Source organism: Amborella trichopoda, chromosome 11, assembly GCF_054954075.1.
Source record: "Amborella trichopoda isolate Santa Cruz 75 chromosome 11, AtrichopodaSantaCruz75HAP2 v2.0, whole genome shotgun sequence".
NCBI classification, from domain to species: Eukaryota; Viridiplantae; Streptophyta; class Magnoliopsida; order Amborellales; family Amborellaceae; genus Amborella; species Amborella trichopoda.
Window position 1 is genome coordinate 2,171,805 of NC_142346.1, and position 26,540 is coordinate 2,198,344.

The 26,540-nt window shown below is 33.0% G+C and overlaps 1 protein-coding gene across 1 annotated transcript; it reads left to right on the top strand.

Moving 5' to 3' along the window:
* The first annotated feature begins 15,580 nt into the window (after positions 1-15,580).
* LOC18441373 (Enhancer of polycomb-like transcription factor protein) lies at positions 15,581-24,327 on the top strand. Its single transcript, XM_011627667.3, has 4 exons — positions 15,581-17,652; positions 18,332-20,053; positions 22,366-22,483; positions 23,457-24,327. Exons 1-4 carry the CDS (start codon positions 16,507-16,509, stop codon positions 23,681-23,683), a joined length of 3,213 nt encoding a protein of 1,070 aa, XP_011625969.1. The 5' UTR covers positions 15,581-16,506; the 3' UTR covers positions 23,684-24,327.
* The last annotated feature ends 2,213 nt before the right edge of the window (positions 24,328-26,540 follow it).

The following is a 26,540-nucleotide window of genomic DNA, read 5'->3' on the forward strand; positions in this document are numbered from 1 at the left end:
ATTTGGCTTATTTTCATGATATTATACATCTCATTTTGATTGGTAATTTAGTTTCATGGTACTCTATGATCGTAGGATTCTATCTGTCTCCCTCTAAGTTCAACTATAAGCACAAAGAGTGACCATTTGAGTGGAAATCAACAACATAGAATGAAATATTTAATAGTATATATAAATAAATATAATTAAATACTTTTAGTTATATTTATTTAAATAAAAGCCCACCTTCTGGAAGGTAAGGATTGGGTTGTTCACCCATTAAAGCGGTACGTGAGCTGCAATTTACATATTAGGTTGTTTGCCTAAAATATGGTTTCGACGCTGGAAACTCCTGTGATAGCCTTAAAGCTAATTTATATCCTTGATTATGAAAACTGGAACTAGAAAACGTTGCAGATCTAATGGATCATTGAAGAATTAAAAATTACAACTCAAATAATGTGTTACAATACACTATTTTTAGCATTTGAAATTATTTCTTTCAAATCTTTATCTCTGCTATATTCAATTTATAGTTATCAAAGTGAATAAAAAGCCCACCTTCCGGAAGGCAGCGGTAGGGTTGTTTGCCCTTGCAATTTATAATTAACAAAGTGAATAAAAAGCCCATCTCCCGGAAGGCAAGGGTTGGGGCGTTCGCCCATTAAAGAAGTACGTGAGCTGCAAAATATGGTTTCAATACTGGAAACTCATGTGATCGCCTTAAAGCTGATTTATATCCCTAATTATGAAAACTGAAACTCGAAAACATTACAGATCTAGTGCATCAAAGAAGAATTAAAAATGGGCGACTCAAATAATGTGTTACAAGACACTATTTTTAGTATTTGAAATTTATCTCTTTAATATCCACGATTGTTGATGTCAAAATGATAATTTTGGGGATTTTCCTATATCAAAATTACAATTTCTGAAACACGTCCCTTCAAATTAGACCAAATCCTATTGTACTATTGGAAGTTTCAATCATATTAGAGTAAAGTTATAGGACATAATAAGACACTTCAATGGATGATTGTTTAGCCACAATTATGAAGATAATATTTGCTTTACGTTGGGGGTAGTTTCCTTAACCTAAGAGAGAAGAAATTAAATTTTCTCTTGTTCCTTGGCCTTCCAGCCTAGTTTTCTCAAAATTACATTATTCTTCATGTTGATTTTAACTAGAGTTGATTAATTGACCAAATTTGGAGATATATTATGTTTTATGTTAGGAGCTAAAAAAGAAACCAACTATATGAGTAAGTATATAAATATAAATGAAATATATAAATTACGTATTTTTTTCTTGTTTTTTTTTTTTTTTATCGCTTCAAATCCTGATGCTGAACTATCCAAAAAAAAAGCAGCACATTTTCGTGTTAATATTTATCTGTATTATATTCAACTTATAGTTATCAAAGTGAATAAAAAACCCACCTTCCAGAAGGCAAGGGTACGTTTGTTCGCTCAATAAAGTAGTACATGAGCTGCAATTTATAGTTAACAAAGTGAATAAAAAGCCCACCTTCCAAAAAGCAAAGGTTACGTTGTTCGCCCATTAAAGCAGTACATGTGCCGCAATTTTCGTTTTGGGATGTGCGTCCAAAATGTGGTTTCAACGCTGGAAACTCCTTTGATAGCCTTAAAGCTTATTTATATCCCATATTATGAAAACTGAAACTCGAGAACGTTGCAGAACTAGTGGATCTATAAAGAATTAATAATGGACAACTCAGATAATGTGTTTCAATACACTATTTTTAGCATTTGAAATTATTTCTTTCATATCCACGATTGTCGATGTCAAAATGATAACTTTGAGTATTTTCCTGAATCAAAATTGTAAATTTCGAAATGGTTTTAAAGTAAGATTTTCCGTTTCAAAGAAAATCATAAGCCCTACACTAATCTCTTTCTTAGTTCATTATTGAACTAAGTGAGGGTCTTCAAATTAGACCAAATCCTATTATACTATTGGAAGTTTCTATCATATTAGAGTAAATTTATGAGACATAATAATAGACTTATATGGAAGATTATTCAGGCACACTTTCTATAAATTGATAGTTTAATTCCTAAACTTAATAGAAAAGATTAAATTCTCCCTTGTTCCCTGGCCTTCCAACCTAGCTCTCTTAAAATTAGATTATTCTTCGTGTTGATTTTTACTAGAGTTGATTAAAATGTCAAATTTAGAGATACATTATGTTTTATGTTTGGAGCTAAAAAGAAACTAATCATAAGGGTAAGTATATAAAATATAAATGAAATATATAGAAGGTAGAGTTTTTTTTTTTGTTTGTTTAATTTTAATGCTTTAAATCCTAATGCTGAACTATCCAAAAAAAAAAACCAAGCCTTTTAGTATTAATATTTATCTCTATTATATTCAATTTATAGTTATCAAAGTGAATAAAAAGCCAACCTTTCGGAAAGCAAGGGCTAGGTTGTTCGCCCACTACAGCGGTATGTGAGCTACAATTTACATTTTGGGCAATTCACCCAAAATGTAGTTTCAACACTGGAAACTATTATGATAGCCTTATAGCTGATTTATATCTCTTATTATGAAAACTGGAACTTGAAAACATTGCATATCAAGTGGATTAATGAAGAATTAAAAAAGAACAACTCAAGTAATGTGTTAGAATACACTATTTTTAGGATTTGAAGTTATTTCTTTCATATCCACTATTGTCGATGTCAAAATGATAACTTTAAAGATTTTCCTGTATCAAAATTTAATTTCCGAAACGGTTTTGAGGTGAGATATTCTTTTTCAAAGAAAATCATAAGCACTACACTAATCTTTTCTTAGTTCATTATTGATCTAAGTGAGGGCCTTCAAATTAGAGCAAATCCTATTATACTATTGGAATTTTCTAACATATTAGAGTAAATTTATGAGACATAATAAGAGACTTATATGGATGATTATCTGGCCATAATTATGCAGATAACACTTGCTATAAATTCGGGGTGTAGTTTCCTAATCCTAAGAAAGAAGAAATTAAATTCCCCCTTGTTCATTGGCCTTCCAACCTAGTTCTCTCAAAATTGCATCATTCTTCATGTTGATATTTACTATAATTAATTAATTGACCAAATTTGGAGATAAATTCGTTTTTATATTAGGAGCTAAAAAAGAAATTAATTATAACGTTAAGTATATAAATATAAATGAAATATATAATTTGCCAAGTTTTTAATTTTTTAAAATGCTTCAAATCCTAACTCTGAACTATCCCAAAAAAAAAAAGAGAGTTTTTTTGTGTAAATATTTATCTATATTATATTCAATTTATAATTATGAAAATAAATAAAAATCCTAACTTCCGGAAGGCAAGGGCTGGGTTGTTCACCCAATAAAGTTGTATGTGAGCTGCAATTTATAATAATCAAATTGAATAAAAGCCCACCTTCCGAAAGACAAGGGTTGGGTTGTTCGCCCATTAAAGCGGTGCATGAGCTGTAATTTATATTTTGGATTATTCGCCCAAAATATGGTATCAACGCTGGAAACTCTTGTGATAGCCTTAAAGCTTATTTATACCCCAGATTATGATAACTGAAACTCAAGAGCGATGCAAATCTAGTGGATTAACGAAGAATTAAAAAATGACAACTCAAATAATGTGTTACAATATACTATTTGTAGCATTTGAAATTATTTTTTTCATATCCATGACTGTCGAGGTCAAAATGATAACTTTGAGGATTTTCCCGTTGCAATTATTTAAACGGGTTTGAGGTGAGATTTTCCTTTTCAAAGAAATGCATGAGCCCTACATTAATTGTTTTCATAGTTCATTATTGAACTAAATTAGGGCCTTCAAATTGGATCCAATCCTATTATACTATTGGAAGTTTCTATTATATTAGAGTCAATTTATGGGGCATAATAGGAGACTTATATGGATGATTATCTGGCCACAATTATGAATTATGAAGATAACACTTGCTATAAATTGTGGATGTAGTTTTCTAATCTTAAACGATAAGAAATTAAATTCTCCCTTGTTCCTTGGCCTTCTAGCCTAATCCTCTCAAAGTTACATCATTCTTCACATTGATTTTTTCTAGAATTGATTAATTGTCTAAATTTGGAGATATATTTTGTTTTATATTAGGAGCCAAAAAAGAAACTTATTATAAGGGTAAGTATATAAATATAAATAAAACATACAAATTACATAGTTTTTCTTCTTTTTTTAATAGTTTTTCTTCTTTTTTTAATGCTTCAAAGCTTGATGTTGAACTATCCAAATAAATAAATAAAGAGCAATTTAGTGTAAATATTTATCTCTATTATATTCAATTTAAAGTTATCAAAGTGTATAAACAGTATAAATGAAATATACAAATTACAGAGTTTTTCTTCTTTTTTTAATGTTTCAAAGCCTGATGTTGAACTATCCAAATAAAAAAAAAAGAGCAATTTAGTGAAATATTTATCTCTTTTATATTTAATTTATAGTTATCAAAGTGAATAAAAAACCCAACTTTTAGAAGGCAAGGGTAGGATTGTTCGCCCATTAAAGTGGTACGTGAGCTGCTATTTATAGTTAACAAAGTGAACAAAAAACCCACCTTTGGAAGGCAAGGGTCGGGTCATCCGCCCATTAAAGCAGTACGTAAACTACAATTTAAATTTTGGGTTGTGCCCCCAAATGTGGTTTTAACATTGGAAACTCATGTGATAGCCTTAAAGTTGATTTATATCCCTGATTATGAAAACTGAAACTCAAAAATGTTGCAGATCAGTGCATCAATGAAGAATTAAAAATGGACAACTCAAATAATGTGTTACAATACACTATTTTTAGTATTTGAAATTTTCTCTTTCATATCCACAATTGTTGAAGCCAAAATGATAACTTTTGGGATTTCCCATATCAAAATTGCAATTTTCGAAACTGTTTTGAGGTGAGATTTTCCTTTTAAAAGAAAAGCATGGGCCTTCAAATTAGACCAAAACCTATTATATTATTGGAAGTTTCAATGAATTAAAAATGGACAACTCAAATAATGTGTTACAATACACTATTTTTAGTATTTGAAATTATCTCTTTCATATCCACAATTGTTGAGGTCAAAACGATAATTTTTGGGATTTTTCCATATCAAAATTGCAATTTTCGAAACTGTTTTGAGGTGAGATTTTCCTTTTAAAAGAAAAGCATGGGCCTTCAAATTAGACCAAAACCTATTATATTATTGGAAGTTTCAATCATATTTTTTTTTTTACCAATAAAAAAGTGGTAAAGTCTTTTTGGTGAGAATGGAGTTAGAGACCTTACCATGGAGCTCGTCAATACTACCGGTAAGGCCACAGGCCATTCTCAAAAGTTTCAATCATATTAGAGTAAATTTATGGGACATAATAAGAAACTTATATGGATGATTATCTAGCCACAATTATGAAGATAATATTTGCTATAAATTGGGGTAGTTTCCTAATCCTAAGAGAGAAGAAATTAAATTCTCCCTTGTTCCTTGGCCTTCCAACCTAGTTCTCTCCAAATTTTATTATTCTTCATGTTGATTTTTACTAGAGTTGATTAGTTGGCCAAATATGGAGATACATTTTGTTTTATGTTATGAAATAAAAAAGAAACTAATTATAAGGGTAAGTATATAAATATAAATGAAATATATAAATTACAGTTTTTTTCTTCTTCTTTTTTTTAAAGCTTCAAATCCTGATGTTGAACAATCCAAGAAAAAAAGAAGCGCATTTTAGTGTAAATATTTATCTCTATTATATTCAATTTATAGTTATCAAAGTGAATAAAAAGTCCACCTTCCCGAAGGCAAAGGTACGGTTGTTTGCCTATTAAAGCGGCACGTGAGCTGCAATTTATAAATAACAAAGTAAATAAAAAACCCTACCTTCCGGAAGGCAAGGGTTGGGCCGTTCGCCCATTAAAGTAGTACGTAAGTTGCTATTTACATTTTGGATTGGGTTATACGCCTAAAATGTGGTTTCAATGCGGGAAACTCATTTGATAGCCTTAAAGCTTATTTATATCCCTGATTATGAATTCTGAAACTCGAAAACATTGCAAATCTAGTGCATCAATGATGAATTAAAAATGGACAATCAAATAATGTGTTACAGTACACTATTTTTAGTATTTAAAATTTATCTCTTTCATATCCACAATTGTCGATGTCAAAATGATAACTTTGGGGATTTTCCCATATCAAAATTGCAATTTCGGAAACTGTTTTGAGGTGAGATTTTCCTTTTAAAAGAAAAGCATGTGGCTTCAAATTAGATCAAATCCTATTATACTATTGGAAGTTTCAATCATATTAGAGTAAATTTATAGGACATAATAAAATACTTATATGGATGATTGTCTAGCCATAATTATGAAGATAATATTTGCTATAAATTGGGGGTAGTTTCTTAATCCTAAGAGAGAAGAAATAAAATTCTCTCTTGTTCCTTGGTCTTCCAGCCTAGTTCTCTCAAAATTACATTATTCTTCATGTTGATTTTAACAAGAGTTGATTAATTGGCCAATTTTGGAGATACATTTTGTTTTATGTTAGGATCTAAAAAAGAAACTAATTATAATGGTAAGTATGTAAATATAAATGAAATATATAAATTGCATTTTTTTTTTTCTTTTCTTTTTTTAACGCTTCAAATCCTGATGTTAAACTATCAAAAAAAAAAAAGAAGTGCAGTTTCCTGTAAATATTTATCTATATTATATTCAATTTATATTTATCAAAGTGAATAAAAAACCCACCTTCCGAACGGCATGGGTAAGCTTGCTCGCCTATTTAAGCGGTACGTAAGCTACAATTTATAGTTAACAAAGTGAATAGAAAGCCCACCTTCTGTAAGACAAGTATTGCGTTGTTCACCCATTAAAGCAGTACGTGAGCTGCAATTTACATTTTGGGTTGTGCACCCAAAATAGCTTTCAATGATGGAAACTCCTACAATAACCTTAAAGCTGATTTATATCCCTGATTAAGAAAACTGAAACTCGAGAATGATGCAGAACTAGTGAATCAATGAAGAATTAAAAATGGACAACTCAAATAATGTGTTACAATTCACTATTTTTAGCATTTGAAATTATTCTTTGATATCCACGATTGTCGATGTCAAAATGATAACTTTGAGTATTTTCCTAAATCAAAATTGCAATTTTCGAAACGGTTTTAAGGTAAGATTTTTCTTTTCAAAAAAAGCATAAACCCTACACTAATCACTTTATTAGTTCATTATTGAACAACGTGATGGCCTTTAAATTAGACCAAATCCTATTATATTATTGGAAATTTCCATCATATTAGAGTAAATTTATGAGACATATTGAGAGACTTATATGGATGATTATCTGGGTACAATTATGAAGAAAATACTTGCTATAAATTGGGGGCGTAATTTCCTAATCCTAAGGGAGAAGAAATTAAATTCTCCCTTGTTCCTTGGCTTTCCAGCGTATTTCTCTCAAAATTGCCTTATTATTCATGTTGATTTTTACTAGAGTTGATTAAAATGCAAACTTTGGAGATACATTATGTTTTATGTTTGGAGCTAAAAAAGAAACTAATCATTAACGCTTCAAATCCGAATGCTGAATTATCCAAAAACAAAAGAAAAGCAGCTTTTTAATGTCAATATTTATCTCTATTATATTCAGTTTATAGTTATTGAAGTGAATAAAAAGCCCACGGTTGGGCGGTTCGCTGATTAAAGCGGTATCTGAGCTATAATTTTCATTCTGAGCCAAAATGTGGTTTCATAGCTAGAAACTCATGTGATAGCCTTAAAGCTTATTTATATCCCTGCTAATGAAAATTGATACTCGAAAACGTTACAGATCAAGTGGATCAATGAAAAATTCAAAATGGACAACTCAAGTAATGTGTTACACTGCACTATTTTTAGCATTTGAAATTATTTCTTTCATATCCATGATTGTCGATGTTAAAATGATAATTTTGAAGATTTTCCTATATCAAAATTGCAATTTCCAAAACGGTTTTGAGGTAAGATTTTCCGTTTTCAAAGAAAAGCATAAGCCCTACACTAATCTCTTTCTTAGTTCATTATTGAACTAAGTGAGGGCCTTCAAATTAGACCAAATCCTATTATACTATTAGAAGTTTCTATCACATTAGAGTAAATTTATGAGACATAATAAGAGACTTATTAGGAATATTATCTGGGCACAATTATGAAGATAACACTTGCTATAAATTGAGGGTGTAATTTTCTAATATTAAGAGAAAAGAAATTAAATTTTCCCTTGTTCCCTGGCCTTCCAGCCTGGTTCTCTTAAAATTAGATTATTCTTTATTTTGATTTTTACTAGAGTTGATTAAAATGTCAAATTTGGAGATACATTATATTTTATGTTTGGAGCTAAAAGAAACTGATCATAAGGGTAAGTATATAAAATATAAATAAAATATCTAAAATGTAGAGTTTTATTTTATTTTATTTTAAAAAAATAGCGCTTTAAATCCTAACGCTGAGCTATCCAAAAAAAAATTAGCTTTTTAGTATCAATATTTATCTCTATTATGTTCAATTTATAGTTATCAAAGTGAATAAAAAGCCAACCTTCTTGAAGGCAAGGGCTGGGTCGTTCGCCCATTACAGCGGTACGTGAGCCACATTTCTCAAAATGTGGTTTCAAAGCTGGAAACTCTTGCGATAGCCTTATAGGTAATTTATATCTCTTATTATGAAAACTGAAACTCAAAAACATTGCATATCAAGTGGAGCAATGAAGAATTAAAAAAGGACAACTCAAGTAATGTTTTACAATACATTATTTTTAGCATTTGAAATTATTTATTCCATATCCACAATTGTCGATGTCAAAATGATAACTTTGAGGATTTTCCTACATCAAAATTTCAATTTCCGAAACAGTTTTGCGGTGAGATTTTCTTTTTCAAAGAAAAACATAAGCCCTACACTAATCTCTTTCTTAATTCATTATTGAACTAAGTGAAGGCCTTCAAATTAGACCAAATCCTATTATACTATTGGAAGTTTCAAACATATTTGACTAAATTTATGAGACATAATAAGATACTTATATGGATGATTATCTGGCCACAGTTATGAATATAACACTTGCTATAAATTGGGGGTGTAGTTTCCTAATCCTAAAAAAGAAGAAATTAAATTCCCCCTTGTTCCTTGACCTTCCAGCCTAGTTCTCTCAAAATTACATCAATATTCATGTTGATTAATTGGGCAAATTTGGAGATACATTCGGTTTTATATTAAGAGCTAAAAAAGAAATTAATTATAAGAGTAAGTATATAAATATAAATGAAATATGTAAATTACAAAGTTTTTTATTTTTTTTAAATGCTTCATATCCTGACTCTTAACTATCCCAAAAAATAAAAAAAAGATTTTTAATGTAAATAGTTATCTCTATTATATTCAATTTATAGTTATCAAAATGAATAAAAATCCCACCTTCAGGAAAGCAAGGGTTGGGTTTTTCACCCATTAAAGTGGTCTGTGAGATGCAATTTATATTAATCAAAGTGAATAAAAAGCCCACTTTCCGAAAGACAAGGGTTGGGTTGTTTTCCCATTAGAGCGGTACATGAGCTGCAATTTATATTTTGGGTTGTTCACCCAAAATGTCGTTGCAATGCTGGAAACTTTTGTGATAGACTTAAAGCTTATTTATGTCCCAGATTATGAAAGCTAAAACTCGAAAACATTGCAGATCTAGTGGATCAATGAAGAATTAAAAATGGACACCTCAAATAATGTTTATACTATTTTTTTAGTATTTAAAATATTTCTTTCATATCCACGATTGTCGAGGTCAAAATGGTAACTTTAAGATTTTCCCACATCAAAATTGCATTTTCCGAAATGGTTTTGAGGTGAGATTTTCCTTTTCAACAAAAGCATAAGCCCTAAATTAATATCTTTCTTGGTTCATTATTGAACGAAGTGAAGGCCTTTAAATTAGACCAAATCCTATTGTACTATTGAAAGTTTCTATCATATTAGAGTAAATTTATGAGACATAATAAAAAACTTATATGGATGATTTTCTGGCCACAATTATGAAGATAACATTTGCTATAAATTAGGGGTGTAGTTTCCTAATCCTAAGAGAAAAGAAATTAAATTCTCATTGTTCCTTGTTCTTCTATCATTCTTCATGTTCATTTTTACTAGAACTGATTAATTGGCCAAATTGGGAGATACATTTTGTTTACGTTAGGAGCTAGAAAATGAACTAATTATAAGGGTAAGTATATAAATATAAATGAAATATATAAATTACAAAGTTTTTTTTTTTTTTTTTTAATACTTCAAATCCTAACGCTGAACTATCCCGAAAAAAAAACAAAAACAAAAATGAGCTTTTTAATGTCAATATTTATCTCTATATATACTACGTTATTAAGCAAGAGTTAAAGGGTGGACATGTGTCTTGAAAATAAGAAGGGCCCCTAACTCTATAGAGGTTGTAGGAGACATTCCCACATGTAAAAAGAGAGACTTTTTGAAGAGAGACATCTATTTCTATCTCTCTATCTCTATCATCAACTCATATTCAAATTCAAGAGAGACATCCCATTCCCACATTTAAGGGAAGAGAGAGAGAGTATAGATCTTTTTTGAGAGAGAGAGAAATAGAGTAGGCATATGGTTACCTATCCCCAACTCAAGCTCAAGAAAGAAATGCATACATATCTAAGATTGTTTGTGTGAAGAGTAGAGATTTTAGGAAGAAAGAGAGAGAGAAATTGTTTCCATATTTTTATTTGAAAAATAAGAGATCTTAAAGTAGAGATTTTAGGAAGAGAGAGAGATTGTTTTCATATTTGAATTTGAGAAATAAAACTTTTCTTTCCCTATTTTTTAGTTCAAACTTTCTAAAATGAGTTTTTATTCTCAACTCAAATTCAAGAAAGGGAAAGATATGTATACATATCTAAGATTGTTTACATATCCCCATTCAAGAGCTTGATAACCCCTCTCAATGGATGCATGCCCCACTCTCTCTTTCAATTTCTCTTTCATTAGTTAGGGTTTTGATGTTATGGAAGTTAAAAAACCCTTAAGGTGCATGCCTTAGCCGTTTGGTCATATAAACTATATTAGCTTCTTGCTATCTTTTATTATCTTTCTCTCCCTCTTTACTGCATATGTCTTCCTTACTCTGAATCAGGTAGGGACTTTTGCTTTTTCCATGGTATTAATATTTGTAGCAATTTAATTATTAGTATTTTCTCCATATTGCAAGATTCATTTAGTATGATTCTCTATTATACTTTTCATGGCATGAGATGTTTTAGTTATTGATTGAAGCAAGTGAGAGTCTATATTTATAAAAATATAAAAATAAATATTCATCGCCAAAATATTTATAATCTTTGCCAAAATGATAAAAAATATAAAAAAACATATAAAAAAAATATGACAACTAGTTTTCTTGTTTCTTGAGATTTTTGTATTTTTTATTTTTTTTTAAGGGAAAATTTCATCATACGCCCTATTTTCATATTTGATTTCTCTATAAATCCATAAATTTGAAACATTTCTAAAGGCATTAACTTTGTCCGATTCCTATCTTTTAGTATGTTTTAAGCAACTTATTTGCCCCTAACATATCCTGTAAGGATGCACACGTACATCTCACTCATGCCCAAAATCCACCCTCTCTCTCGCCTCTAATTTGAGCTCTGCGCCATACCCCTCTGTCTCTCTCTCTCTAAACCAAACCTACCCTCTCTCTTCTAAATTTGAGCTATGCACTGTACCCCCCTCTCTCTCTCTCTCTACCCCAATCCCTCTCTCTACTCAATATCTCTCTCTTGATACAAAATTATAACCAAGCCTCTTAGATGCTCATTTCTCACATTGCGTCCATGAAAATAACTACCATTTTTTAGTATTTTGCGCAAAACCACATTCAAGTTTTCTAATACGGATTTTTCAGCATCAAATTCAGCAATTTGGGCCATGTTTCATGAATGTATTCATTATTCAAGGATGACGATGAGTCTCTCTCCAAACGTAATTTAGCTCTCTGATTGCAGTATGAGAAAGGTGCATGGATGCAGGTGCTGTGTCATATCAGGGCTTTTAAACTTTTACTTGAACTCAGTTGAATCATCGAGCTGTTCACAACATATTTTACTAAGATAGAGCCTCACTTTCTCTCTCCAGATCCACTACTCTGAATAAAAATCCCAAACCTCAACATCATGAATCCTATAACCTTCTCTCTCTAGAATTGACTGGTTGAGGCCTTGAAATAATGGCTGAGGAGCTCGAGCCTGGATACCTGAACCCGATGATTCTCTCTCTAGAATCAATAAGTTTGGGGCTGAAAACGATGTTGCTCAATAAATCAAGATTTGTTTAAGAAAGAGCACGATTTGGGTATGGCACAGAGTTCAAATGGGAGGAGAGAGAGGGCTTGGGGCAAAGAAAAAGGGTTATGGCCAGAGCTCATATGGGGGGAGAGAGAGGGTTTGGGGTAGAGAGAGAAAGGGGTATGGAAATTGGGGCAGAGAGGAGGATAGGTTTGGGATAGAGAATGCATCATTACATGATCCGTTCAAGGCAAATAAGTTGCTCAAAATGATTTTTTCGTTGGCATTAATGCTACTAGAAATGTTTCAAATTTTAGCATCCATAGAAAAATCACACACCAAATTGGGGTGTAGCTTGAAATTTTTCTTTTTTTTAAATATCTTCAAGTTGGGCCAAAATATTTTTAATCTTTACCAAAATGATATAGAATATAAAAAAGAAAATAAAAGAATATTACAAATATATTTCTTTTTTTTTAAGATTTTTTATATTTTGAATTGTGTTTAATGTCATCGCGTAGCTTCTCGATCGCAGGAACGAAAAGCGGTCATTTCTTTGCTCTGTAAAGGTATGAGGCAGTAGTAGCAATAAAATAATGAAATAAATTTTTTGTGTTTTTATTGTTTGCCATAATATTTAATATTGTTGATAAAACCATTGATCAATTACTTATTTTATAATTGTCCATGTATACACCCATAAGACTACCAAAAATCAATGGAATTGGCACCCCTGCATGCATACTATTTTTTTTTTTTCTTTTTTTGTTGTTATCAGACATGTTGTGCTTCCATGAAATCAAATAATATACGTTCATTTTTATATCGTGTAATATTTATCGACATCAATGGAATTAGCCCCACGAATTCATGCTATGTTTTTTTTATCATCATGCATGTTGCACTTCTATGAAATCAAAAAAACATATATTCACTGTTATGTAGATGTTTCGATCTATCGTCAAAAAATGTTAAAAGATTGTCTTAGTGTCGAAAATCACTATTCTGATAATTATATTTATATTCATCTAAATACCAATATGTTAGGCCTCGAGACACGTCATATTTGTTGTGTACATTCAACATATGTTTAAAATTTATAATGATCTTATGTAATAGGACATATCATAACTCTAGAAGTAACTCAGGTCTTATTTGTTATACGATTTATTAAATTAGTATTTGATGCTTATTCAAAATTTGTAGCGATTATGTAATAATAAGAAATGAGTCGTAACCTTAGAAACCATTCAATTCGTAAAATTTCTTTGAACAAAGATCAATGTAAAGATGCATGTAAACACTATATATTTATATAATTAATGGTTTTTCTGTTCTACGTGCAACGCACGTAATCCAATTAGTTATATTCAATTTATAGTTATCAAAGTGAATAAGAAACCCACATTTCGAAAAGCAAGGGTTGGGTTGTTCGTCCATTAAAGCGATATGTGACCTACAATTTATAGTTATCAAAGTGAATGAAAAACTAACCTTTCAAAAGGCAAGGGTTGGGATGTTTGCCCATTAAAACGGCAAGTGAGCTGGGTTCATAACGTCGTGAGATAGTTTCGTCGATATCCAGTGTTGGTATTAGAGCTATTGATCTTGGACAAGAAAGTTAAAGCTGCAAAAATACTTCCCTTTTAACACACATCATAAATTATTCTCAACTTTATCATTTATAAATTCATGTATTTAATTGTATATAATTTAAATACTTCCATTTTAAAACTTTATCATTTATAAATTCACGTATTTAATTGTATATAATTTAAACTCATGTTTCTAATATTAAAATGAGCGGTAATTGTCAACAACAATTTTACTAAACATAGAAAAAAAATTTATATTAACGCTATTTTATTGCTCCAAAATTAAATTTAGTTAGCAATTCATACCTATGAAATAATATAAAAGAAAGGTACTTTCACTCATGTTATTCCCAACCAGTTCGATTGCAATAAAAATTGCCAATTTTGGCCGATTAGGTCCAAAGTAAAAATTGAATTCTTTAAATACTTGCTAAAATCAATGATAGACAAATTGACAGTCTTCACAAGTTGAACTAGCAAAACATGAGTTAAAAGCATTTTTTATGTATTTTATACTTTCAAATTATCAGTCATGATTTAAATAACTCATATGTTATGCTCGCACTGAAGCATAGTATGCAACTCCCTCGGGCAAAAGAATAACTTGTGAAGGTTTTTTTTTCATCCTAAATTTTGAAATCTATAATTTTTTTATATTAAATTTAGAAATCCACATGAAAATCACTCGATAGTTATTATAAATTTTTCAAACATTTAGATTTCACCTTCAAAACTAGACCGTTCCTATTCAATCTCCGAGCATTATTTTTATTTTTTCTTTTTGTTTAAGCCCATAATGAAAATTTGAATTTTTTTTTTTAACTTAAAATAGCATATGGGATTAAAGATATGGTATTGGGAAAATATCTCTTTATCTTCTATTTTTAACTTCCATTTTTCATGAGATCTAATAATTGAAAATACTGCTCATAGGTAGAAGGTCTTATCTTTTCTATCTTATAATCCCCGGACCCCTTTTATCATAAATTTTTGACCCAAACAAATATTAAAATGACACCCTATTTAGCTTGAGCTTGAACACGAGCACACCTTTTTATGTGTGAAAGAGAGATGAAGTTTTAAAGAGAGAGATGGAGTTTGAGTTTTAAAGAGAGAGATTGAGTTTTAGAGAGAGAGATGGAGTTTGAGTTTTAAAGAGAGAGATAGAGTTTTGAGAGAAAGTGGATGTGAGAGAGAGAGATAGATGTAGTTTTGAGAGAGATGACGATGTGAGAGAAAAAGACGGAGTTTTGAGAGAGAGATGGAGTTTTAGAGAGAGAATAGAGTCGTTTCATAAGTTGTTGAGATCGATAATATATGATAAAAAAAGTTTAAGGGGGTTGGGAGATAAAAAAGATGGAGTTCATTTGCTTAAGTAATATTTTTAATTTTTAGATCAGATGAGATATAGAAGTTAAAAATATGAAATAATAAGATATTTTCCCTATGACATTCCCAAGTATGTGGGTTCTAGATTGGGTTTTGCCCGAGGGAGCAAATGGACCGTATGCTCTTCGAGAGCATGAAATCTTTTGGCCATTTTACATAAAGGGTCTTAAAGCCAATTAAAAACTAAATGAGGATAATATACGTAAATTGTCCCGTCCAGAATCAAAACAAACTCCTATATAAACGTATACCATATCAAACGGAAAATCGAAACGATTAACCCTTCGTGCCCGGACTAAGACTCAATCTATACCGTTCGTTTTTCAATCCAGCGGCTGTTTTAAGTCGGCGCAAGACTCTTCGGTCCCGAGATCTTTTCATTGAACCCTAGTTTTTATAAAATCCGAAGAGAGAGAAAGAGGCTTTTAGAGAGAGAAAGAAACAGCGGTTCCGAGAGAGCGTATGTTTTTTTAGAGAGAGAGAGAGAGATTGTGTTTCTGGAGAGAGAGAGAGAAGAGAGGCGCTTTCTGTAAACCTCTGGTTTCTTTCTCTTCCTACAACAGGAAATACGTGAAAATCAAACGTCATAACCACCCTTCCAAAGACGAAGCGATTGTGCTGTGATTTATCGGCCATGGATAGTTAGGGTTTTTTGAGGCGATCTGATTATCTCTCTCTCCATGGATTAAGCTTGAGGATCCTCCCTTTTTTTACCATCTTTTTTCTGGTTTTTTTTGCCTAATTGGTAAAGGCTACGTAGTGTTTTGACTGGAATAAGACTGAACGTGAGTTTCTGCAGAGATCAGAGGGTTTATGACGCGTGTTCATGGTCTAGAGGCGACTTGTTACAGGCTTTCTGGTTTGTAACGGACAAAGATAGAGGATTCCGCTGTCGTTTCAAGAACTAGGGTTTTTGCAGTGATCGGAGCACTGGTTCTTGTGTCTTTTGCCTGAAAAGGTCCTTCCATGGTGGGATTTCTCGTTGCGCTGATGGAGAAAGATACACGGGGCTTTCACTGTTAAGAGATCGACTGGGGTTTTTAGAGAAAGCTGGGGACTCGCACTCCGTTCTGAAGCTTCTTTCAAGCTCATTTCAAGAGAATCCATTGTGGCCTTGGTTGGACCTTAAAGGGTTACTTTGAGCTTTCTCTGCCATGAGAGAGAGGAGGGTTTCTTTAGAGGTCAGAGGACTGTTATGCCATGGCCATTGCCCGAGATGCATAAATGGAAGTCGTTGTTTTTCTCTCTGCTCTTCTATCCAATCATGAAACGAGATGTAAATAAAGATTACAAGGAAGGAGATCAGGAAATCCCCAACCTTTACGATTCAGCTAGGGTTTATCCTAATCTAAGAAGCTCCCTAATGCCTTCGGTTAGCACACGAAGGTCCACAAGAGTCTTCGTCCCTAAAACTGTTGTGAAAGCATCAAGTTCAGACTCAGATGCCAAGGTTCTGCGATCCGGGAAAAGATTGACATTGGATAAAAGCATAAAAGTTTCATCTGATGGCAAAAAAGAACAGTGGGTCCAGCTTCTTAGGAACTCAGAGGGCCCTGAAAATGAGGATTCTGGCGAAAGTCTGGTGGCTATCGATGGAAATTCCATTGAATATCAGCACAGTGGTGGAGTCTTTGAAGTGGAAGAGAAGCAAGAATTTGTGGCATTGGATTCATATTTGTGGACAAACGAATCATCGCGTTGTGATCCTTCCACTTCTGAAGCTGGTGAGGTATTGCCAAAATGTTCAAGCATTGCAAACTCAAATTTGTGCTCGGACGATAAAAGTAATGAAGAGAGGCTTCTCGGAACCGAAGAATTGGATAACAGTAGAGAGGAAAGAATGTTTGGTGTGTCTTACACTCGTAAGCGGCAAAGATCAGCCCCTGATGTTATTCCACACGGTGGAATAGAGAGGATATCCAATGACAAAATGTATGGAATTTCTTTTGTTAGAAGAGATAGGAGAAAAAAGAGAAGAGAAAGCAATGAGACTGGGGTCACTGGTATTCCTGAACTTTCACAAGATTTAGGTTTACTATTGCGAAATCTTTCATGGAGAAATTTTGGGCAGGTTATGCTTGTGGTCCTAGTTGAGACTTCTTCTGATGGGCATCACCATTTTGTGAGCTTCTTGGTCTCTATTTTGAATCGAATTTTGAGGGCAAGGTTTAGAGTGTACAGGCTCGTTGGGTTTTTGTTTTCGGAGGCTATTACTGCTGTTTTCTCAGGTCATGGGATTCATTTCGTACCCATTTTTCATCCAGAGCAAAGGGAAGCAATAACTTGTTGCATAGAAGATTGCAAGAGCATTGGAAACGAAATGAGCATTACAAAAGAGACTGTGAGTTTCTTTCTTGTTGTCTTATTTCACATTTTTGCATTCAAGATAGGATATTATCACTCCTTTTTTTAGGCATGATAACCTTTACTTTATATGACTAATACTTATTTAATTTGGAATTGCATACGGTAGAAAAATCATAAGAAACAAGAGAGCATCTTACATTTTCCACTCACTGAACGTATAATTTCCTCAAATCTTGCAAAGAAAGAATAACTTATAGTTTGAATTCATTTCTTTCATGGTTCAACACATTGTTCATCAATGTTGATGCTTTAACAAAAAATTCATTCTTCTATTCATATGTCTCTCTTTCTTCTATTTCTTTTTGGTTTAATTGTGGCCTACTGCAAGTCTGCAATATAAAATAAAGTGTAATCTGTTTTTTCCCCCCTTTTGTGGAAAAAACTATAATATGTACTTTGCTTATTGTCATTTTCCTCTTGGAATAGCTAGTTTTTTAAATCATAATAGAGATCATAGAATAACTAATGACAATTTATTTGTTTGGAATTCTTGCTGCCATAATTGTTTTTTCTATTTGCACCCTAAACCCTTTGCATTTCCTTTCAGTAAAAAAAATTGTTTACTCATAGAGAAAAAAGAAATAATATAATATCTTCCTTTTTAAGAAAATGGTAGAAATACTTTCTAATAGGAGTTTTCACCTGCTTTTCAGCAATTTCAGCATCCTGATGGTGGTCCTGTATCTCTACTTCCTCATGGAAAAGGTCTTAGTTGGGGTGCTCTTGCAGGTAGACGTAGGCTTGGTTTCTTTGCAATTTCAGGTGTTGATCAACTCATTCCTTTGGTTTCCGTGAATTATGCGGCTCTCCCAACTTATTTCATGAGCTTGCACTGGGATTTGCATTTTCGAAATCCATCTGTTTGGCATTTTATTCGGAGAGCCTCTGTGGCTCTGTACAAAAGACATCCCCGAGATATATATATCCAATGCCCACGTAATAAATCTCATCTATTTAGGGCATGCTATCTTTTTACTGTACATGATTGTTCCCAATGTGTGATATATGGGACTGATGACCGTGGCCTGACTCAAGAGCGGAAGAGGGTAGATCAAAGGCACATCAATCATGAAGTAACCGATGCTCTTGTCACCACCACTCCACTTAAAAGGGGCCCTGCACCCAGTAAACACTTTACCAAGTCCAAAAAGCGTCAAAAGAAAAGGAATCGACATGGTAGGTTCTCACCTATGATGATAGATTATGGCGACTGTACTGACAATGGTGAATGGCTTCCTCATTCTGTTTCTCATGTGAGGTCAAAGGGACGCCCTGCAAATTTGTCTGGTGGAGGGGCTTATTATAATGGAAACAAAAGGCAATTGAAAACAACTCCTCCTAAGAGCGCAGAGCGAGATGGATTTGCAGGGTATAGATATATGAATGGTTCATGGGATGAACGTCACGGCGATAAGGGTAGTGCCTCTTCTATTAAAGTTCCTTCCTTAAGAGGCAGATTGGCACAAGTGTACAATAAACCCTTAGAGCCTTCTATGGACAATATGGGATTTGATAATGCAATGATTACCCCCCCACAACCTATATCTGTACTGAAAACTCCTCAGAAAAGGAGTGGCAGTGAAAAGTTTAAGGAGGTGAAGTCGGCTATGGAACAGCTGAGACAGTGTCTGGACTCAGCAATTTGTCAGGCAAACATTTTGATTATCGAATGTGATAAATGCTATAGGGAATCAGGGGCGGAAATTATGTTGGAGTGCTCTGAATCCAAAGAATGGCATGTTATTGTGAAGATGCATGGTTCAACAAGGTATATAATTAAGGCACAGGCACAAGAAGTGAGGCTTAGTGGATCAAACCGTTTCACAAATGCCTTGATTTGGACTGGGGAAAAGGGTTGGAAGCTGGAGTTTTGTGATAAAAGAGACTGGGCTTTGTTCAGGGAACTTAACAAGGAATGCTATGATCGTAATATGAAGGCTGTTCTTAAAGAAATCCCAATTCCTGGCGTTCATGAGGTCAAGGGTTACAATTCAAACAATTGTGTTCTCTTTGAGAGGCCTTCTGAGTACATCATGGTGAGGGATGATGAACCAAGCCGGGCCCTAATGAATGAACACATTGGCTATGATATGGATACTGAAGATGAGGAGTGGCTTGAGAGATTGAATATTAAGTCCTCTGAAGAGGGGCAAGATTGTTCTGATCATATTTCAGGTGAAACATTTGAAAAGATAATACACACATTTGAAAAGGTTGCTTTTATGCATCTGGACGATGTTTTCAATGAGAGTACAGGGACTAGTTTCTGTATGGATTTAGGGAAGAAGGATATGGTGGCTGCTATACACGCATACTGGTTAAGAAAGAGGAAGCGAAAGAATAAATCGCTTGTTAAGGTTTTCGAAGTTTACAAGGTAAATGTACATTGCAATTCGATTGAAATTACACGATTAAAAGTGCTGCTTTTATTATCAAGTTTGCTTCCATTGTCTTATGCTTTTTTTATTTGTTTTCTTTTTCTTATGTGAAATATGACATGAGTTACAGCCAATCCTTCTCAAAGATTTACAACAATTATTTGCAATATAGATTATGTATCAAAAAACAGATGGGGCCCACAGCAGTGCTCATAGTGTTCTAAAGCTGACTGAATGAGAGCTGGCTTATCCTTCTTTAGGGGGGAAAAGAAAAAATCGTTCTTTATATTGGCAGCCCTTATTAAAGGACTTAATTATGGAAGCTTGCATCTGTAGCAGATTTTGGGCCATAAGCCTTGTATAATTATCCGAGTGGAGTAGATCTTATGATGTGAAGGCATTGTTGAATTGTATGTGCTCAAGCGTATATCATATGTAACATATTGAGCATTAATATACTATGAAGGCTGATAGAATGTAACCACTCTTCGCAAGAAGCTTATAGATGCCTTCTATAGTGTCTGTTCGGTGAATATCAACCACCAAATAGTACATGTTGTGCTCCCAATCAATCTTACACTCATGTTGATATTCACCTAGCCTAAGCTTTTGCCTTAATTTTTGGTGTGAACTATTGGGTGTAGATTTCTTGAGAAGCCTGCCTAAACTTTAAAACGTGGATGGTGGTTTCCCCTCTCCGTAAGATTTGCATATTTTTCTTTACATAATTCTGCTACTACATAGAATATGTTTGTGTGGTGTGCATGTCTAGAGTCTTGAAACTTTCTCACCTTCTCCCTCCCCTTTACCCCATGTCCTTTGTTTTCTCTTGTCTTTCTCATCTATTCTCATGTCTCCATTCGTTTAAGAGTATTTTTATTGGATACTCAAATTCATTCCTTGACCTCACATGGTCTCCTAAAATGGAGACATGGCTGTGCATAATGCTCTATCATCTAACCTATCTCATGTTGGTTGAAGCACATTCCACTGGTGGGTTTTATGTTCGGTGCTTGATTAAAAGCATGCATTGCTGTTTGTCTCAGAAAATAGTACAGATGCAGCAACAGGTTAATTTATATCTTGCATTCCCATCATTTATTGAACAAAGAGACAAGTTCGTAGCATAAGCTAATCAAGCTAAGGATGAATTAACTGGTTACATCAAATGCTTTCTTTCATATATGTTCTGAGCCTTCAGCTTTCCTCATTGGAATCCCATTGAAGTTGTGGGACCTTGATTATATAGATGACATTTGGTCTCTATCTTTGACACTATCTTTTGTTTGAGTATTTCCTCCTCTTTTTTTTGTTACACGAGAAACTAAATTGTTATTGCAGCATTGGTTGCAGCTATTTTCTATCATGAGTACTTTGAATGATGCCTGGGTAAGGCATGTCATGTTGGACAAATAGAGAGAAGATCTCTATAGCTTTGTGGATTTGTATCAAATTGGCTATAAAAAAAAATATTAGAAAAAAAAGAAAACATCTGCGAAATCAGTGTAACTTGTCTTCCAAAATGGATAAATGGCCTACCATGTTCTATTTGCACGGAGTATATGATTTGGTGCTGTCTGGTTTCAACCTCTGCTTATGTAAGTATCCTCCAAGACATCAACAAAGTACAATAAGATGATATTGGCATAACCTTCCTCTGATTCTACGTATTTCTTCTCTCTCTACCCCCCGCTCCCCACAGCCAACAAAAATTTTCTTTTCTTAAAACTATATTCCATACTTTAGTTGATTAAAGGGCTTTTCTTTTCTCAGCGTGCATATAGCTCATCAAGCCCTGAACTATTCTAGCCCAAGTGTGCTTTGGAGTGAAATAGTTCATAGTGATTGAGAGAGAATGACCCATTACTGGGATCGTGCTCCTGTTCTAACTTGTCCTGTTCTCTCCATCACCATCCATCATTGCATTAAGCATGATGACCACAATGGACTTTGATTCTAGTGGTCTTCCCTTGTTTGATCCTATGAATCCAGATTTTTAATTTTTTAGTCAACGGAATGGAGCAGGGATCCAGCAGAGAGACTTGCATTGTTATAATTGCTCCTTATTGGTTTTCATATTAGGAAAGGCTGATTATTGGTTAATATTTGTTTCGTGCGAACATTACACCAAGAAGTTTGATTGGATTACCGTTGTGGTATAATTTTTTATGGTACCAGAATATCCAGTGTTTTCCCTGATATCTTTGTTTTTAGTTGCTGTTGTTATGTAACAGGATCTCAAGGTGATGGTCATAACTTTTGGTGCATAAATTTTTGTAGAAATGATATGCATTATCTTTTTTAAACAGGGCCCTCCGAGGAAACGGATTCCATTTATTCCGAAGCCTTATTTGAGAAAGAAAAGATCTTTTAAGAGGACAGCCTCAACCTTAGGTGGATGGGGCAAGTCAACTGGTTTCTTAGGAGGTGAGTTTTGACTTTTACATGCATGTTCTGCATCTGCTTTGTGAATCTGTGTGTGTGTGTGTGTGTGTTTCATTTGTTATTTACATATCCAGCTCCTGCGCTGTGAGTCCAATTCCTTAGAAGAACAATATATCTACATTTGGTACAAACGACGTTTATTTTTAGTCATTAGATGTGAAATAGACAGTTGAGGGTGTTTTATTGACCCTACAAGTAGTCAAAGGTAAAATTCTCGAACTTTGTGACCCTACTCTAGCTGCTCAATTTGACATCCGACAGCTAGGATTGATTGTGGCATTTTTATACCAAAGGCAAGTGGTCATGTGCTATCCTCGTCGTATGCCATTCCTCTGTTTAAAGCCTCCTGCCCTCCACTCGTTTTCATGTATGTTCTCCCTACAAGTAGTCAAAGAAAATAGTCTCGAACTTTGTGACCCTACTATAGCTGTTCAATTTCACATCCCACTGCTAGGATTGATTGTGACATTTTTATATCAAAGGCAAGATCATATGCAATCCCTCTGTTTAAAGCCTTTTGTCCCCCCTTCTCTCTTTTTGGTGTATGTTCCCCCCCCCCCCCCCCCCCCCCCCCCCGTCAGTGGGAACTACTTAGTTACCTTGATCCCTTATAAAGGCCAGTTATTTCATGGAACTCATAGCTGCTTTGGGACTTATTTGAAAACTGATACCTCCCAATTTGTTGCTATTAGATGCTCTCTCTCTCTCTCTCTCTCTCTCTCTCTCTCTCTATATATATATATATATATATATAAAACATGCACAACACAGGTGTTCCTATTGGACAAGTTGCTTTCCACCTCCTTTGTAGTTTCTACTGCAGATGCTTTTGTGACTAGGTTCTAAACTAATGCCTTGGTGATCACAATCTCCTGTTTCCATGTTTCTTAATATTCAGATAGCACGTTTTGCAATTCATATGCATCTAAAGATATATCCTTCTTTGAATATGTAGAACCTCCTAACCCTGAAGCGGAGCAAAGAGTTCGAGAAGCTACTGAAGCTGCAGTCACGGCCTTACAAGCAGCTATGGAAAAGCGCAAAGCAGCTCAAATGCTAATGCAGATTGCAGACTTGGTTGTTTTTAGGTCCATCATGGCCACAAGGATTGCTGAAGAAAGGAGAATCGCCGAAGAAAATCAGTTAACTGACACTCCCGAGGACTCTGAGGCTACCCAATAATTTGCAGGTTTACCCATTGTTTCGCTCCCTACATGGAAGTGCAACCAAATGCCCTATTCTCTCTATGACATCCATGGATGGCATCGGCACTGTATGTCTCTCTCTATCACCATGGTGTTTGGCAGTTAACTGTGCATATCAGTTCACATGCCATGGAACACAACTGAACACCCACTTCTCTCTAGAACTTGGGAACCCATTTTCTCTATCACATGCCATGGAACCCAATTTTTTCTCTCTACAAAATGCCATGGAACCCCATTAAAATTTTGCCATGATGTTCTGATGCTCCCGCCGTTTTTGGCGTCCTTGCCATTTCAAGTCTGAATTTTATGGCAAGTACGGCGGTTTGGACCCATGAGAGTGGCGTTTTAATGTGGGAGGCGGGGGTTTTTTTTATTCCTTGAAAGGGAAGACTCTGTATTATTTTGTAATCTTGTATAGAAGGGTTGCATTTTCTGTAGATTTGTATTATTGACCCCACACATATTGTAAACGTAGGACGTTTAAAGTACATGAAAGGGAAACATAAAAAAAAAGGGCAGTTACGTGTCTATGTTTATTTGCTGGCTGTCAAGGACACGCATAGAGAGACACAGGGTTTCTTATATGAAGTTTTCGTAATGAGATGATTTTTTTTATCATAGAGAGAGTTTTGCTTGTTATTATATCATGGCGGTGTGTGTTATATATATATATATATATATATATATATATATATATGTTATATATATATATATATATATATATGGAAAAAGCTAACAATAGGCAGTTGTAATAAATAGTAATATAGGTGGATTGAGAGCCATCAGATTCTCATGTGGTTCTGAATGAATATCATTATATGAATTTTAATATTTTTTTTAAAAAATCAAATCATAATGAAATTTTAGACGTGTATTAAAAATAGGGTGTATAATTAAAAAATATATAAAATATGTTTTTTAAAATATAAAATGATTGAAATATACTTAAAAAATGATCGGGGTATTCAGTCAGTTTAAATTATTAAAAACATATTTTTTTACATTTTTATATGGTGCACGATAGTGTTACGTCTATACATCTAAAATTTCATCTTAATTAGATTTATAGAAAAATATAAAAAAATTAAAATTTATATGGTGATATATATTTTAAACCACATGATGAAGATCCAACGGTTGGGATTTCATTTATATTATTATCCCTTATAGTTGTCTAAGTATTGTTTTATATATATATATATATATATATATATATATATATATATATATATATATGAGATAATCTAAACTTCCATATTTTAATTATGTTGACCAACTGAAATTGCATGGATCCATTGGTTCTTGAATATGTAATTTTCCGAAGCCAGCTCTTACATTCTTGCAAGACACTCTCGATTTGAAAAAATAAAATATAAAGGGAAAGCTTTTTATGTTTCCCTTACTGCATAAAACTTATATACTTCTCTTAATCCAACCCTTCATTCTCAATGGAGGGTTAAAATTGTCTCAATCACAATGTCATGTCTCTATACTATTTTATTTTTAATTTTTTTTCTATAAACTATTTTGACACTAAATTTTAGATGTCCAATCTTTTGATAAACTCACACTAGTGAAAAATATTAAAAAAAATATTTTCAATAAAATAAAATGATCAAAATACACCTGAAAATTTTAAGGGGCATTATGGTCATTATATTTTATCGAAAAATTATTTTTAATCTTTTTTAAAAGTGCGCTCCAATGAGAAGATAGCTCGTATCAAATTTCATATTCATATAATTTGTATAAAAAAAACTAAAAATAAAATACTTTGAGACGTTGGATCTAAGAGAAAACGGTGAGTGGCTCTCTTGATCAAATTTTGATGGCTGGATGGTAAGGAAAGCATAGATCTTCTATGCTGTAGGAAAAGTATAGAAACCTTTCCCAAATATAAATGCATGCACATAATTATTTGCAATTTACAATAGTGTAGATTATGATTAAGTTTCAAAAGGTTTGTGAAACTAGACATTGCCGAAGATAATGTTCAAACTAGTGTTTAAAAAACGCCGAGTCAAACCGGACTCGCCCGGTTCGACTCGGGAATCGCCATGGACTGATTGAATCGGGGAAAAAAACGGGAATTGTCCGGTTCTAGAGAGAACCGGACGATTCTGCACAGTGACTCGCCGATTCACTGTACGGAATCGGCAAGTTCGTACAGTCAATCGGCGAGTCCCGTACGATTTTTTTTTTTTTTTTCGTAATCCATGATAGATTTTTTTGTAATACTTGATTGATTTTTTTGTAATCCATAATCATTTTTTTTTTTTTTTTTTTTTTAATCCATGATCGAATTTTTTGTTTTTTTGTTTTTTTTATAACCCATGATCGAATTTTTTGTAATCCATGATAGAAATGTTTGTTTTTTTTTCTTTTAATCCCTGATCAAATTTTTTGTTTTTTTTTTGTAACCCATGATAGAATTTTTTGTAATCCATGATCGAATGTTTGGTAATCCATGATCGAAATGTTTGTTTTTTTTTTGTAATCCATGATCAAAATGGTTGTTTTTTTTTTTGTAATCCATGATCGAATTTTTTGTTTTTTGTTTTTTTTGTAACCCATGATAGAGTTTTTTGTAATCCATGATTGAATTTTTTGTAATCCATGATCGAATTGTTTTTTTCTTTTTTTGTAATCCATGATTGAATTTTTTGTTTTTTTTGTTTGTTTTTTTTGTAATCCATGATTGAATTTTATGTAATCCATGATCGAATTTTATGTAATCCATGATCAAATTTTTTGTAATCCATGATTGAATTTTTTGAAAATTTGTGATTTTTTTTTTTTAATCCATGATCGAATTTTTTTTTGTAATCCAT